The 17832-nt window shown below is 43.8% G+C and overlaps 1 protein-coding gene across 2 annotated transcripts in view; it reads left to right on the forward strand.

The window, feature by feature from the left end:
* The window catches only part of LOC145434400 (uncharacterized), a 110336-nt gene extending 98033 nt beyond the window's left edge, over window positions 1-12303 (forward strand). For both annotated transcript variants that reach the window (XM_080311760.1, XM_080311756.1), the window contains exon 4: window positions 11480-12303. In XM_080311760.1, coding sequence (XP_080167886.1) covers window positions 11480-11542 — 63 coding nt within the window. In that variant the 3' untranslated portion in view covers window positions 11543-12303. The remainder of the gene's footprint in view (window positions 1-11479) is intronic.
* Window positions 12304-17832: the final 5529 nt, after the last annotated feature.

Consider the following 17832-nt stretch of genomic DNA (forward strand, 5'->3'; position numbering starts at 1 on the left):
CAGCTGGTAGCGGTCAACAAGCAGTGAAGGCTGTCTGGGCTTTCGGTGGCCTGGACCGAGGTACCGGTGACATGTTTGTGGAGATCACATCTGATCGAACAGCGGACGTTCTGAAAAGACTTATAATTAAGAATGTAGCCAGAGGTTCGACCATCCTGACAGATGGCTATCCATCGTATAAGGGCATTGAAAGTTGGGGGCAGGGCTATAAACATGGATCAGTTGACCACGCCACCACGTTTAAATCTGCCCAGGGCGTCCATACCAATGATTTAGAGGCTTGCTGGAGCTCGCTGAAATATCATTTACACAGATCGAGGGGTCTAGCACGTCATTTACTAGCCGATTATGTGGGGGAGTGGCTTTGGAAGAGAAAATACCCCCGTAAAAAAAGGTTTGGGGCTCTGTTGAAAACGATATCTCTTGACCCGCGGTATAATAATGACGACCCTAGCGATCGGATTCCTGACACACAAGGTAATCCTCAGTAAAGCCCAGAGAAGCCTTTTGCAATAAAGAAAGGACGTTAACAACAAACCGGACAATGTATGTTTCTATTTTTTGCAGACAATAATTAAGTCATATTCAATATAAAATAGTAAACTTATGCATTGGGGACCGACGCCTATACCACCTCAATGGACTACGCTATTTATATTCTGCCTGTCGTTATTGGTTTCAGTTGCACATCTGATTGCTTGTTGTCTGAGGCGGCGGACTTCGTGCCAAGATCCGGAGATACTGTAGCAAACAGGGCCCGAACCTTTACTCAGGGTACCCTGGGTGAATTCAACGGCTCACTACCTGACGACTGGGTCCGGCTGAATGATACGCAATGGGAAACCTACGACCTAATGAGCGCTTTCAATAAGACGGGGAATCGTCACGTGTACAGGCGACCAACACTATTTCATAGTGAATCTTTCGGTTACGTTGTGGCCGAACGGGTGTCATTGCAGCAAATGGCGTTCCCGCGAGGGCGATATTGGTCGAATGTACGGGATTTTGAACGAACCTGCCTATGCCAACGAAAACTAAGCCAAATTTCGCCGAACCTAACCTTTGCCGTTCTTGACCAAGAAACTGTGTTCGTACGCCCAATAGGGCATGGGGTCAGGATACGGTGGTTTTGGGACGAGACCTGGGAAACGTCTAGGCAGAAATGGAAGGCTGGGGCTGAAGTGGTCGAGTGGTCTCATGTGAACGATACCTTAATGGCAATGACCAAATTCAAGTTGATCATGTTACGAGCCTTCGCGGGGTTCTCAGCGGTGAGATCGACTTGCAGGACAGAGCGCATGACAAAAGATACCTGGAACTGGACTCGGGTTGATAGATGGAATAAGTATAACGCCAGTAGCTCGAGCATTGCGCATTGTTGGCCGAGTAACGTGCTTTGGGCCGGAGCATATTCAATAACCTACGACTGGAAGACTCGCACGTCAGACAAACGCCTGGTGTCGTCAAGGCCAGGTTCACGCGGCACCTGTGTTTTTTGTGATATCACAGGGATAATTTCTGCTTTAGAACAGAGCCAAGCAGACATAATAATACAAGAAATAGATACCATTCGTGCGGAATCCGCATGGGAACGTAAGTGGCATCCTATGCAGAACTGCCGAGCTACGTCAGGACTGATCACCCAGGAAAACTATGAACACCTTTGGCGGGTCGTCCATCACTCACCAACCTTATCCGGTAAGGGCCTACGCAACATCGCGCATCCTCCATCGTGTAATCTTTGGCCGACCCAGAACAAGAGTAAGTGGGGGGACTTGCCCACCACGAATTTTCCTCGAAGGATTAGATGGATACAGGCGTCCTTACCGAACTGGAAGGGTCAAGATGACCAAGGGCTTGGTTGGGATAATTTGTTCGACGGGCCTGCCGAAAGACCAGCCGCACCCTACGACATACTGCCTGTTTGGCGAAAGCACCCCTCTTTGGTTGCGGATGATCCTAGGTGTCAGAAACGGATAAGTGGTAGCGACTGTCAGGATCCGGTCGGGGGGCCTCAGTTGAAGGCCGCCTTTTGGGATCAGGTACACTTCGACCCTGAACATAACCGACCCCGCTTTCCGGGAGGTCCTATAGAAATAAAAGGAGATATCGCGCGCAATAATAGGAGGATCGGGAGGAAACGTAGACGTAAACGATTCCTTTTCGGCCTGCTGGCACTAATCTTTGCCGTTGTGTCAGTCGTCGCTGTTGTCGCAACTGTATCCTCCCAACTGCATAAAGAAACAGAGAACCTGAGTAATCAAATCAACGATAGAATGATCCAGGCTACGGAAAGATCAGTCGAGCTGGGAAGAAAGATAAACGAACTCTCTCGAATCCAAACGGCGCAGCAACAAAAGCTGGACCGATTGGTTGAAGACATGGAGGTGAGGGCATCACTGACGGACAGACGACTGGTGTGGATGCAGAAAATGGTGGAGAAAAACCGACAAATGATATTGCGGCAGGCTACCATCACCCTCGCTCAGTTTCAAAGTTTCACAGAGGTGAGCGACGCTGAACTTGCCGTCGACCGCTTGGTCATGAAAGAATTGGCTAATTTGACCGGAAAGTCCATATTCGATTCGAGTAAGGTCTATCTTACACAGATTCGGAAAGGGACATTGCGGGTGCGGGAGCATGCTCAGCAGTTATCCGCCTATAAAGATACGTATGTAAATGAGACAAACGACATCAGTAGTAAACTCCGAGCCAACAGGCTTCGTCTGAACCAGGCTCAAGAAGAAGTGGATCTCAGTATACAGGTATGGAAGGAAGACCTGAACCGGAGTGTGTTCGTAAATATCTCCGACTGGCGCTACGAGAATGTGTCAGTAGGCCCCTTCGAGTTTGCTGGGGGGGAAGAATTTATGAAGAACTTTGGCAAAACGATAGAAGAGATGGCGAACGGTGCCGGAAGTCTGATAGCATCGGTCGGAAACGGTGCCGGTAACCTCCTACAAAAGGGACTTGGAGCAATCGGAGGTCTATTTGGAAGTGGACTGAGTGGCATTTTCTCTGGCCTCGGATCCATCCTCCTCCCCTTGGGACTTGTACTGGGTGCGGTGATTATCTTATTCTGTTGTGTCAGGTATCACAGCCTATGCTGTCCCAAGTTAAAATCTAGCGTACAGAGGCGGAACACTAACGCTCAACTTACAATGTACATAACGTCGACACCATCTTACTCCAAAAAACGCAGGCCCATAGTGCGACGGTAACCAATCTCCGCCGAAACTCTCTTAACCCTCATGATTAACTAAACACAACTATATGAATTACAGATTTTCACGTTAAATTAATATGCCAATAATTAACTACCTGTACAAATGGAAAGGACTACAAAGACTGCTGTTGTTAATCCTGTGGGCTTGTTTTGTGAAAACCCAAACTGGCGAAAACCTACTACCCTTATCTGCCATGACCGTGGGGTCCATCGACGACTTTAATTTTACGGGATGGATACCTTTCGACGTCCCACCAAAGCCGCAAAGGGTGCCCTTGTCACGGCTTTTTATGTTAGGGGGGGACTGGCCTCGAAGGGACATTCAACGTCGCTATCAGATACAGGTTGACGTCTCGGCGTTTGGTCCGTTGAAAGCCGCACCGCAAAGTTTATACAAACTACTGGCACCCGTATCATCCACAGGATCCCAAAACGCCAGGTATTGGAATGAAACCTGGGCGTATGAACGGGAGTGTGTGTGTAGACGGACTGAGTCGTGGATATTGCCGGATCTGAACCCTACTAACTACTATTCCCAAAAAATAAAGTACCAACGAAACGGCAGACTGGGAGTGATACATCTTTGGAGGTACGTAGAAACCCGAGTCTTGCATTCTCTACCCCTCGAGACATTACAACGACTAACCGTATACAAGACAATGATCATAAACTTATTAGAACAATATGAAACGGTGGAAGCAAATTGTCGCTATCAGTTCGGGCGTCATATAGGATGGGATATCGGACAGAATAGATTCAGCCATTGTGTGGCTCACAAAAAACGTCGAAGTAGAGTGATGTGTATAGAGTGCTACTTCGTGGGGGAGCAACCGGTTGAGAATTTCTTATCCCTAGATTTTGTAATACAGGAAGTCGATCCCGGTATTATTGGAAACCCGCCGGATAGGCGAAGAACCTTTTCTAGCAATCAATGGCCCGATAGAGCTCCTCTGCCGAAGATAAGCGAGAATCTGGTATGGCTACGAGCAAGGAACGAGACGTATTCGGAACATTGGCACGTGATGTTCGACGGACGAAAAACCGATACGGCATTCCTACGCACGATGGCAAAACCCCAACCTTCAGGCATGACAATGAATGACCCTTACCCAGTTCTTTTGCACAATAGATCGCGGTGCGGACTAAAGGAAAATAGACAAGTTTGTTCGACGGCTGTTGGAGATCTCAAAACAGCCCTAATATTCAATAAAGTATTGTACGATCCTTTCGAGGGGCGGGAAGTGTTTGCAGATTCCCGGCGCGGTGTAATGCAAATTGCTGCTTCAGAAAGCCGGACGCGGACGGAAGTACCTTTAACAACCCTGGATAACCAAACTTCCTGCTTGATTTCGAAAGGGTGGGAAACGTTCATACTATCCCCGTCTCGAGAGACACCCGATGGAAAGGGACGGGGGGGTATCAAAACCTGGCTATCCCGTCTTGGGGTACAATACGCAGAAGAGACAAAGAAACACTTGTCACAACTGAAGGTTCGAATAAGGGGAAGCGTAGAAACGCAGCGAGGAAGACCCGTCTCGCGGGGACAACTTGAGGAGTTATCCGTGAGGTATAACCTTACCCTACGACCGACATTAGTAGAACAAGTAAAATTAATAAATACGATACTTCTGGATTATATGGCCACACAAAAGCTAGTTCAGGCAGAAGTGGGGGACGAAAAGTTATTTCAGTCTCGATGGATCTATCGGGGGACGTTTTGTGCAGGTTCCCTGGTCTATACGCCATATGCCTATAGGAATAATGCGGGGGAGAGATCCACCGCCCGAACGGTGATGTTAACCGCAACTGATGACCGTGGAAACCATCACGCTAGGATCACATGGACCCCCGAAGTTCCGCAAACTACTTCGATGATGGTGGGCAGTACGAACACAGAAGCTTTGGGAAATGGGCGTGGCGTAACACCAAGTGAAAAAAGGAAACCAGCAAACAACCGCTCGACACCGTCTCCGGCTTGGGAAATGCTAACGACTGCCACTGAAGCAATGTCGTTACCAAGGTTCCCGTCCGCGCACCAGGAAGTCATGAGAAGGGGGAAGGAATTGGCGAGCCAAAACAAATCGGCGGAGGCGATAATTACCAGAAGAATGACTCACGAGACCACCACGCAAACGAAAATAACCGACCAAAGGTTAGTAGAGACTGATTGGTCCGGCTTTGCAGGAACTACGGTTTCCTACCAGGTTTCCTCCGATCGACATGTAGACGGTAAAACAACACCCGAAGCGAGTAGAACTACCTATGTAACGACTAGCCCTCTCCCTAACACTACCGAAACGAGCGAGACTCCAAAGGATCAGGAGGACGCCGTCGTCCCTTTGGTGACCGTTGAACGGCTGACAACAACAGTATCAAAGACTACAGCGCCGAGACACCTACCATCCCAAACTCTAGGATGGCGGATGAAAACGACGCTGGTGCAAGTTAGACGATCACAATTGGTAGCTGATAAAGAGGGGCGGTATAAAACTGTTAAACGAACTGATGTGCTTCATGGGAAGCAACAGTTGCCAACTAGCGCGCGAAACCTACCCGAAGAAACGACGAAAATCAGTGGTGGGGTGTCCACAACAACGCGTGTGAACCCGGTTACCCCTACAGACGTTCTGCAGGACTCCAGAGGTGATGACGGGACCGACATCAGAACGAACTACCAAAACTCAGACCACAACCGAAAGGTAAGTACCGAAACAACTGTTTTGTATTTAACAGGAGACGACAAAGATGACTCGTCCCCGAGGAGGGTCGAACTAAGGAATACTACCTTGGAGTCAACGATGGCTGACGCATCACCGCAGCCTGGGCCGAAAAATCAAAGGTTGGGAACACCCGCGCCTGAATATTCCCGATTATCAAGAACCACCGTGCGGGAGACAACCACAGATTTCGTTGACTACAACTATACTCGATGGCTGCACGAACTGGTGATGATGGAAGGTGGATATAAGGTAAGAGAATTATCCTTGATCGATAGGATTATTATGGAAGGTGCGAAACTGATACCTATCGTGGAACCAGTGGTTGTAATAATGGTGGTAACAGGGTTGGTTGCTCTGTCGATAGTGTTATGGGTAGGTTGTATAAAGTGTCGTCGACGTAGAACCTTGAATCTTCTGAGGAACACGAGGAGACGTAACGGAACAAGTCAATGGATGGCGATAAGAGTAATACGGAGCACAACGGAGAATGAATAAATCCGAAGGTAAGAATTGGTGTTTAAGATTTAGATGTAAATACGGGATTTTCATAGTTTGTTGTATGGAAGTACTGAAGCGTAACGTTATAATTTTTGGCAAATCGTTAAGAAAAATGGTGATAGGTATCATGCGTACAAAACAAATCCATTGGCGCATAGTTTATGATGAGTCCCAAGCATTCCGTATTTCACGTAATGGGCGTGAACAAAAAAAACTGTGAGTCATGATAAGATAGCTATGTAACGAAGCATAAATCAATAGCAGTGCATCGTTTATAATAGATATCAAGTGAATTATTTTACGTAATGGGTGTAAACGGAAAAAACTGAAACCTCGTAACTAGAAATATGCTGAGTCATGAAATATTAATTCGAGAGAATTATAAAAGAAAAAGGTTAACGTGTAGAAGTGCTTAGTCAATAAAGTGATCACCATAACCGGATAATGTTGGTGTATTGTGCACTAGTTCCAAACTATTAGCCATACTCGTTGAACATGCGAGATTACGAAAGAGCGAATATATATAATGATGATCATATATATCAGAAGAAAACAAAACTGTTCGACCTTAGAGCAACAACACGAATATACAAAACCGGTGACATCCTCACGCAATAAAACGAAGGGAGAACATTGTTTTCTAATGGATCGAACGAAGCTACCGCATGAGATCGAACAAAACCGGATAGGAATTCATCGTGATTGAATGTACCGACAAAGTCATCCTTTCTACGTATTTTAGTCATACCCGCGAGAGATAGAAAATTTGCATTATTAGGTTAACTACCGGATATAACGAAGCCTAATGCATGAGATGGAACAACACCGAGTATGAATTTATTCTGATTGAATATAGCCACAAGACCATCCTACTACGTATTTTAGACATTCCCTCGACACTTAGAAAATCAGAACCTAATCGAGATGATCCCGGATGATCCTTTTACGGATTTGTGTTTGTTGGGAAGCGACGTCCAACATTGCAAGACCCTCTCCCAATAGTTTTCGTTGGCCTACAAAACGCTATACACTCGTCGCGGAGTTGGAGTATGATTCCACAGCCACCAAGTACAAATCAAGTCAAGAAACTCAGGTTCATCGGCCAACACAGAAACAAGATGAAGTTGTCGAGTTTTCATGGCCCGTCTGCGTTGCCGTTTATTACGCAACAGCAATTTATATAGAGCAATGAGCAACACTTATCAAGCTACCATCCATCTGAGTTGAAAACAACTGTTGTTAATTCACTGCATCACTCATCGCAATCCTTATACTGCACCAGGCCTATGGTGCCCCTTTATTGGCCATTATAACGCTCAGCCGTAACACAACGCAGTCTGTTATCAACGCTGGGAACACCTCGGCGAGGTGATTTCATAACAGCGCTACCTTACGAGGAACGTCGTTCAGACTTCACGATAATCCCGAGAAAAACCGACTGGTGTGAACGCACAATCGCGAAAATTGCGGACTGGTTTGAACGCTCACATATCTGGGAAAATTCTGAGGATTTTTGTCCCGATATGAACGCAGTAAGTTCTGAGAACATTTCTCGGAATATTATCAGAATTCATGTCTGAACGCACCCCAAGTCGTTTCGACACCTTCCTATCTTTCATTGTGTCGCTGTCTGGTGGTGTATCGAAATGATGAAATTATTAGCGATAAATTGAATTGAATTGAACGTTACAGAAGTTCCTTCTTTTAGCGCCAGGTTTCCTTTACTAGTTTAGATACAACCAAATAGCACGCCTGATTGCGCTTGGGTCACAACCCTTCTCCATTAATTTGACCAAAGCGATTTGTGCCAATATTTGGGCTGGCTTCCCAACCGCGAAATTTGATAAAACCCGGGTCAATCGAAAGATAATGCGGTTATTGTTTCGGAATTGCAGGCTATTCATTGCTCATAGTTCTCGCAGCCCCAAAATCATAATCGGTGCGACGTACAACACGCCTCGAAGAAGCATTGCTCTATTGATGACGATTTTTGATATATTTTATCGCTTATATACGGGCGTCAAGTCCGGGAGCGATGCCGATGTGGTATCCTTGTCTTGCAAGGTTCGCACATTGTCCGCAACAGGGATTACCGTGAATTTTTCAGCTTTCCCGGCTATTTATCGAGATCATTCATTCTAGATATTTATAACATTCTCAAGTTATGATGTCGATTGAGTTAGCTTTGAAATGAAGCAAGAATTAGTGATGATTAAGGACGAACACGAGATGTGCCGGTAGCGCATTGCTCATTGCCGTGCAACCGAGTAAACCACTTCCTCTTGCAGGATTCCTTCACACTACAAAATTAGAAACTTATTTTCCATGACCACGAGCACAATATAATTTATAATTCCACAATTTGCAACGCTGTAGCTTCTGATGGGTATGTGTTTTTTTTTCCAAAATTCGTGGTCGTGCGATAAATCGTCTTTGGTCAAATGGAGAAGATATTGTGAGCCTGGCGATTGGCGTATGTCTACTATATACGCCAGTGTAGGGCACAATGGTGAAGTCCTCTTTACAACTCCACTTTAATTTAGCAGTGTTTTCGCACTTCGTTTCGGCCCCTAAGTAATTTTATAATTAGATGTTGAGAATCATACCGTTTCGTGATAATTTCGAGATCGGAGATCTTCAAACAGCTAGAACAATGATCCTTAGTATGTTCCACGGAACACAAGGAGTTACGCGAGCCAGTTTCGGAGGTTCCCTGAAGATCAAGAGTCAGACTCAATTCGTACATATAATTTGCGATAATCATATGTTGCCGGTAATTTGGCCCGAACAGTAGTCGCATTCCGACAGTTGTGGTTTCGGGTATATCGAGTGTAATGGTGTACGCAGAAGCAGTTGGGGTTCAAAATCGATACCTCGTCCTAATGAAATGTGAATTGTCTTCCCAATATTGATAATCTCACTTGCAATTACAAAAATGGTGTCATTATGTTTCGTTTCAACTGAACATGACACTTACCAAGGTTATCGTATTGTGTGAAAATTATATTTTAACCAGATAACAACTGCAGTCGACATCTTATCTTTCGACTGCGGTCGGGACATTGTGGAGTACCTTCCCATTCATATAGAATCGGTTGTTCGGACTATCTAATTTGCGACGAATGCAGCGTGATCGACACAGTTAATAAGCACTTGGTTGAAAACGAGCATTAAATATGTCTTCCACGTGTCTTTTTGAATACCTTATTGCAGTGGTCGGGAACCTATGGCTCGCGAGCCATATACTGCTCTTTTGGGTATAAGATATGGCTCTTTGCCAAATATTAAATTTTTTACTGAATTGATCAATATTGAAGCAACTGGTTGATAAATTTTCATCACGGCCTGATTAATTATTCTCATGGCAGTATAAACATGTCTTTGAGAGGTAAAGACAATGCCGTCTTCATATTTAGGGGCTCGGTCCCCTCTTTTCAAAATCATAAAATTTAAGTTACTGTCACGCCGGTGGTCAATACCACTGGCGAATTCTATGTACTCGACTTTAAATCTTGAATTGTGCGAGACGTTGATTAATCCAAGGGCATAGCAGACATGGTAACGCCCATTTCAAAACGCAGTTTTAAAATACACATTGTCTTCCTGACCGACGGCGCGAGATGAACTGCCGTGGACGTGACAATAAGAATTATAAACTCGAATTACAAACAACGCCATAGCTATCCACGTTCTTGATTGGTAAGTAGCTCTGTAGTACCGGCGATAAAATGTATGCATGCAGCGCAACGTTATGTTACCGACGAATACCTTGACAATTGAGATCGATAAGTATTTAAATTTTCGGAATCACTGTGACAGTTACAATCGATTAATATGAGTTACAATAAATTATATGCTACTTACGATTAATTGCGTTGTCAACCGTGAGGCTTGGACCGTCTGTGCCCTATCTCACGTTTCGAGCTTTATTTTCCAGCTATATATACCAGTTTTTACAGAGAAAATAGGGCGCTCACGAGGAATCTCATCTAGTGAGTTAGAATTACTGATACCATGACGTGACGAATTTTCAATTGTGACGTAACAGTCGATTGGCATATATGACTCCTTGGGAGTTGAGATCGAAAAAAATACGGCCAATATGGCTCTTCGGACAAAAAAGGTTCTCGACCACTGCCTTATTGGAATGAGCTACCTATCCCGCCAGCCGTACGCCACCTATACTTTCGTTATGGGGATTGCCGACCGCCGCTGCTCAGATCGAAAGAAGTTCAGTTAGTTACCGCTTGATTTAAATTACGTCAAGACCGTGGGACAAAATGGCATAAATGGCGATAAACAACACTTCAGTTTCCAATAATATTTATTGCTTCTCATCTCTTAACGCTCTTTTGGTGTACAGGCTATTTGTGCAATAATAATATATAGTAGGTAGTATGGTAGATTTTTGTATTTATGACTCCGCAAAATTTGGGGATCCGCTGACGTTGAAAACTCGCGTAGGTGTTCTACGGGTTGTTAAGGGTTAAGACCCACTGAGCTAGAAATATGTCGTAATCCACTAATATTATAGCGCAAACTCATCGGTTGCAGTGCTCAAAATCGGGGAGTATGAATGAACTAGTTTGTTCTCCACGACGTGGATAAAATGAAATTCATTTTATATCGATTATACAGAATCACCATTATTACTGCGATTTGCATTTGTTCAATATGCATTTATATTCTCTTGCAGCAACATGATGTACCATTTGACCATTCGTGCGTCACGGCTTGTTGCTTGACGTAAAGAGTGCTGTTATATGTGAAATCGTATTTACGACAGTACGCTTTTGATTCGGCTAATATCATTGCTGAACAGTTTAGTTCATGGATGGTGATTTCATATCTCGTGCCATCTCTTCGACAACAACTACATATAAATCAACTTGCTTCACTGTATTCAATCGTATATATTTTCATTGATAACTTCATGTATTTGTTAGTTTTGAAAGCCTCGAGAACATATACCGGAATTACCTTTCCGTGCATTGTATATTCCATGATAGGATTTTGTTTTCGTGTGATTCTACAGATACAACGTATACAATTTCCGGACGGAAGTAACGTTTACAAGCGTGCGTCAATGCGGAACTGAATTCGAAACTTTGATGATATCAAGATTAAAAGAGGGCGAAGTACCAATAATTCATCGATGCCAAATCAACACATGGGACGGAAATTTCAGACTTGGAAAATTTACGAAATGTGTGAAACTAAATGCCACGATGTAATTCCGAAAATCAGGAAAGGAAGATGCGTTGCGGTTTTAAGCACTTTATCTTTACCTTTAACATTTTTGAAATTATTATTGAACGATTTTCACGAATTCTAGTTTCCAAAAAGTCACTTAAACTGAAGTCAAACTGGTGGGGAATGTTTTTCAATCAATATTACGAGATAGTATTTGTGGGAAGGTACATGGAGAATCATCACATCTCTGCAATGTTAGAAATCCATGTATAATCAATTACTATGGAGCCAAAACGGCCAAAACCGATGTTCATATTTTTGAATAGAACGTTACGAAATCGTGGGTCGAAAATAAATGAAGTCCCGTAGAAATGACGTCGCGAAAGTTGCAAATTAGATTATTGTGGAAGCGATTTATCATCAGCAACAAATATTTGTGTGTATTTTGAGAAATGCATGGTAGCATATAATTGTAGTATGGTAGTGTTTATGAATTGCCGTTTCATGAATTAGTTTGAAATTTACTCACAGAATTCGCTTGATTTTTAAAGTAGTCTTCCGTACTGATTAACTTACTGTTCTGACATCGATTCATGATCTCTTTTCGTATAGTAAATTACTAAACAAACATCTCTGTAATCACGTGATGGTTTCACTGTCGTCGCCAAAGTATAGTCAGAGATTATCGGATCGCATAGGATTTATTGTGCATGTTGGATTAGACTAAATGACAAATATTTTGGTATTTACTCTCTTTTGAGATCTCCACATTTTAGTTGATATGCATGTAAAATTTGACCTATCCTGCTGTCGTCGTCACATTTAATACTATTATATAATACCGGAATAATCACGGGGGGTATATGCAAAATTACATCAATAAATGCTAAAATCCTTTATTTGAAGAACGATAAATACTAAAAACTGAACTGATTGAAATGGGATTACGTAGTGAGTTTCCGAATCTATATTGAGATGTTCAGTACAGCCGTTTAATTAATCAGTGTGTATTGATCAATAAATGTTTAATCACCAACGCGATGACTCTTTGAACTATATTTCCAGGATTCAGGTTAGGCATACAACCATAAGGCTTTCATTTACTTATCCAACATTATAGCATACTGCGATTCGAAAGTACAGCTAGGCCTATACCAGGTGAACCAGAATTATTTACAAGTATTTCCGAAATGCCAAACGTAATATCTGCAATTGTGGATGTGCCGGGCGGCTTGCTTTCAATCATATTAAACAGTTAAATGAAGGGGAAAGTGGCGATCCTGTCTCATACCATATTTTACGGGAGTGGCCAAACTGAAGCTCGCCAAGTTCCCGCGTCTCATTAAGTCTTTGATTGCGACTATTGAATGATTAGACACACCTGCAATTAGAATCGATGTATATTGATTTCGATTATGAAGCAGCACATATCTCAGGCTTTGATTTGGGCTTCCAATAACCATTATCTACTCAGGGTTCATATTTGGCGATGCAACAGACACCACGGAATAATCGCGATTTAGAGTCAGATTTCTATTTTTAGACAGCTTCATTATCGGGTACTGTTAAAGTACCGACCTGATAACATCGTGTGATGGTCCTTTAAGCTTGCGGGGTTGCTGGGAAAGTTATCGTAGTGGTTGCATCCAACGCTAGGTACACAAGCGTGCCTATGGTTAAATTCCGCGACAGAGTTTAATCTGGGCTCTTGATCCCCCGTCTCGCCGAACTAACCCAGTGTAAGACCATATATCATATACCATATTCTACTTTAAAAAAGAAACGATTGTAAAGTGACGGAAAGGAGATCAACATTAACATGAAATACTGTGACTTCGGGCACCAGGCCGAAATGGGTGCCAATTAAGAAACCGTAACTGGTCGTTTCAGCATCGTCCTATCTGTTTGTTGCGTCGCATTGTGTTGGTTGGTTGGTTTTGAGGTACTCATAGTTTTTGTCGACTACTGCGGTCATTCACACCAGGCCAATATTTTCAATTTTTATTCCGTAATTGCTGACTGATATATACGGCTTATATAGGCTTTAACATACGTGAGCAAGTATCTACCAAGCTCCTGAATGTCCATAATGGATTTCAACCATCCCGCGGGCTGTACAACAGAGCATATCCTGGCACTGCGCACAATCATTGGCACCTGCCGCTCACACAAAAAGAATGTTGTGGCTGTCTTTGTTGACTTTGCAAAAGCCTTCGACTCGGTCTCGCTCCCAGCATGGCGAATATCCTCAGATTCTATGGAATTCCTGAGGTGATAAGGAACGCCATTATGGCCATCTACATTGACACACGAGCGCGAGTCCGAACAGATGACGGTCCAAGCGGAGATTTTACCACTTCGGCCGACGCACTTCAAGGTGACACCTTGGCACCATTCTTGTTCGTGACAATCCGTGACTTCGTGCTACGAACGGCTTTCCCGGACAACTCGGACCTCTTTGAATGGCGGCCACGGCAAGGAACGCGTAGGCGTACGACTCGCGAGGCTATCCACGTAGGTATTCTCGCCTACTCAGACGACCTCGCCTTGATTGCCCCGAATACCGCATCGGCACAGCGCCTCATCAACCAACTAGAGGCCGCCGCTGCTCTTATTGACCTCCAGATTAATGCCAAGAAGTCTGAGGTTCTGGCCATACCAGCTCTGTCGGAGAACGCGACACCAATTCAATTGGGAGAAGTCAGGCTCAAGAATGTCAAGATTTTATATACCTCGGTATTGACGTCACGGACTCTGGAAAAGCACTGAAGGCGGGGCGAGCAAAGGCCTTGGGTGCGGAAAGACGGCTATATTGCCTCTTCCACGCAAGTGCCTCACCCCAGCTCAAGACCCGCATTTTCTCTGACACTGTCGAGCAGGTTCTTCTCTACGGAATAGAAGCACTCACGCTGACAGAAAAGCTGGCTAAGACTCTAAACGCCAACTACGATGCACTCCTCCGCTACGCACTCGGCATCCACCACCCGGAGCACATATCCACCAATGCACTGTGCAAACTTACAAAAACAGTCCCATGCCGTTTGCTGGCTGCTGAACGACGCTTCCGCCTAATCGGTCATCTAGTGCGGCATCAAGACGATCAACCAGCCGCCGCCATCATCAACCACATTCCGACGGAGCCAGACGCAGAGGTGGCTGGAATAGAAGCACATGGCGCTCGACAATAGAGACCCAGCTAGTGCAACGCGGACTTTCGCTCGAAGACGCCCACGACCACCCACGATGTAGGCGCTTAACAAGGGCCCAAAACGGATTATCTTGATGTTCTTTTGTTTCCTGTTTTCTTTTGGCCTTTTATTTACTTATTTAATTGAAAGTCGTTATATATATAGGCTTTTTGTAATATACCGCTTACGTGGGTCAGGTGGCGAGGAGGAGCCTAGATAATCCTCCAACACTTAGGAATCGGACTACTGAAGTCGACCACATTCGGGCTCGGACCAGCTACTCCTGGTGTTACAGCCGCGGATTATACCACTGCGCTATCTCCCTACAATCGCATTGTGTCTTTTGTATCGCATTGTACATTGTGTGTGCCTCGATCGGATCGATATTTATAATCCGACGGATATTATAACTCTACAGTGTTGACGATTCTATATTAATCAACTCCAAAACTGAATATCATGATGTGTCTTTATTTTATTGCCAGCACACGACATAAGGTCGATAGCCACTGCATTTCACTAAAATGAGGCGGAGGACATTTATCGCAACTATATTGCAATACTGGCTGAATCCATGATTCCATTTTTTTTAAATCGAATCCATGATTGCACTCGCGTTATATAGCTTGACCTGTTAGGCACTGCCGATTTTCAGGTTTTGAATGCTATTTCTGGGTGGTTCCATTGCCTTGATGTAAGTTCAATGTATATTAGAAGAATTAGCAGGACTGTAGCTTTCAAATAAGATCAACTTTTTTTATTTTGAGCGCTAGAGTCGTGATCTATGGGATTAGCAATTTAATTACCGTTTAATGCTATGAACAAATCTAAAGACCATCGAATCACTCGTCTGGCCAAGACCAATAATGCGTAAGCTTATATTCCTTTGCAAGCCCTAGTCGAGATTGTTGGCAACGCCGCGAAGGAAATTGATTTTCTGGGATTACTCCAGTTGATACATTTGGTAACGTTTAATAAGTCAGCATGTTCCTCAGCATTGTAGCATAATGTTGCCCAAGTCGCCGTCTTAGTTATCTTCTATATCAATTCACTGAAAGGTAGTGTTGTAATTAGCAATATGGCGTCATGTGACGTCACATGTTCACGTTCGCATTCACACAGAACCTTTTAAAAAGGTTCGCGTTCCCACGAACCTGAACCTTTTAGGGGTTCGCATCACCCCTAGGCACTAATATCTTGAAATCGTAAAATGAAGTCGCATTGAATCGCGCGTATAGCGAGAAGGGAATTCCAAGATCAATTAAATCTCTCAAAGAATAACAAACCTCTCAAAAATTTGGGAGTCAATTTGTAAATTCAAATTTCATGTCGACGGCTACCAACACAGACTAATTGAATTTGGGCCGCAGGTTGCTCACTTAAGCAAATCAAACGATATCATATTTGTATAGCGAAAGTGTATATAACCCTCACCCCTTCCTACCGAAGACCAACAACAACTTATTGCATGTAATCAGAGCATCTACAGTTGTTTGTATCCTTTCCGACCCAACGGAGCGCACTAGATGTGGAAAGTAGTTTCAGGCACCCGTTCACGTCGATTACTGACAGTTGTAGGATCTGAACCGCTGATGACTAAAATACGGTTACCAACCAACCTGCGTCATGACGCTGTTCATCAGTGGCGGCTCGTCACAAGATAAGGTAGTGGGGAAAGGGCTAACAACTCCGTGCTGGAAAGCGTGCGAAATTTTCCGGTAAAATGACGACACAATACCATATTCCTACAAACAAATGTCATTTCATGATGGTCATTCGACTCACCAATATCATTGACTTTTCACCTTGGCGCCGTGATATGAGAGTACCCCATGTTACTATCGCGGTGTCGAATTGATCGCGTAAAATGCTATCAATCGAAGTCATTTACCTAATTGATTGAAAATCACCCCATATTGAGAGAACCTCATTGTCAAAGTGGCAACGATAAGAGACATTTCACGTAAATTCAATAAATTTCATCGTATCAATCACATTAGAAATAACACGCAGATTCTTATATACCCGATCAATGCGCCAACAAACAAATACGAAATTATGTTGGTCAGGCTGCCACATGATTTTCACTGCACCAGCAATTGAATTTCACTACCCTCTATCAATGCACACATGAACAATTTAGCGTTATTTCGCCAATTCTTATCACTGCTTTAGATAACTATGCCCAGATTTATTTCCAACTAGAGACGCTGATTGTGTTTGCTGCGGTGTCGAATAAACGACGACAGTAAAACAAAAATATAGTGTCCCGATATCCTCGGTATCCGTTTCTCATTCAATACCTCATCCGCGTCAGCGGTGTCTTACAAAAGAGATCGAAATAAGCAAGTCCATGTCGGAAGATGTAAAGAGAGATCATTCCAGCAAAGAAAACTCTAATTCAAATTCGACGATACGGAAAGCACCGCCTAAACAGGACGAAAAAGAAAAATGTGTCGGTGGAACGCAAATCAAATCAACCTCCTCAACTACGAAAGGCGGGAATAAAAAGACGGCAAAAATCGATTTGGGCGCAGGATTGTTTAAAACGCAGCATACACCCGCAACAAAGGAGTTCCGCTGCTTAACAGTAAAATTGCACAAGTCTGTTGTGCAGAGATCAAAATTCGGAAAACGCAGCAAGTCCGAGTCGGAAGATGTAAAGATCAATGATCATAGAAAAGTAAACTATGATTCAGATTGCAAGATACGCAGATCACCGTCAAACCAGGACGAAGAATAATGTGCATCAGTCGAAATCGATGTTCTACGAGCGTCAGCGCTGCCACATGTTCCGCAGGAGTCGTATTTTCAGTTGCGATGGTTGCAGGAAAGGTTGTCTCGGGTTAGCAGCCTCGACACGATGTTGAGGATATCTAAAATGATTATGACATCCACCAACAACACGGTATCAAAATGCTCCAATAATACGTTTACATGTGGTGTTTTATCTTTTGAACTTTGTGATCTAGACCTTCTCAACCTTTTACACCCCACGGACCGGTAA

Source organism: Botryllus schlosseri, chromosome 1 (assembly GCF_051294905.1).
Source record: "Botryllus schlosseri isolate E-star chromosome 1, Bs_hap1, whole genome shotgun sequence".
Classification (NCBI taxonomy): Eukaryota; Metazoa; Chordata; class Ascidiacea; order Stolidobranchia; family Styelidae; genus Botryllus; species Botryllus schlosseri.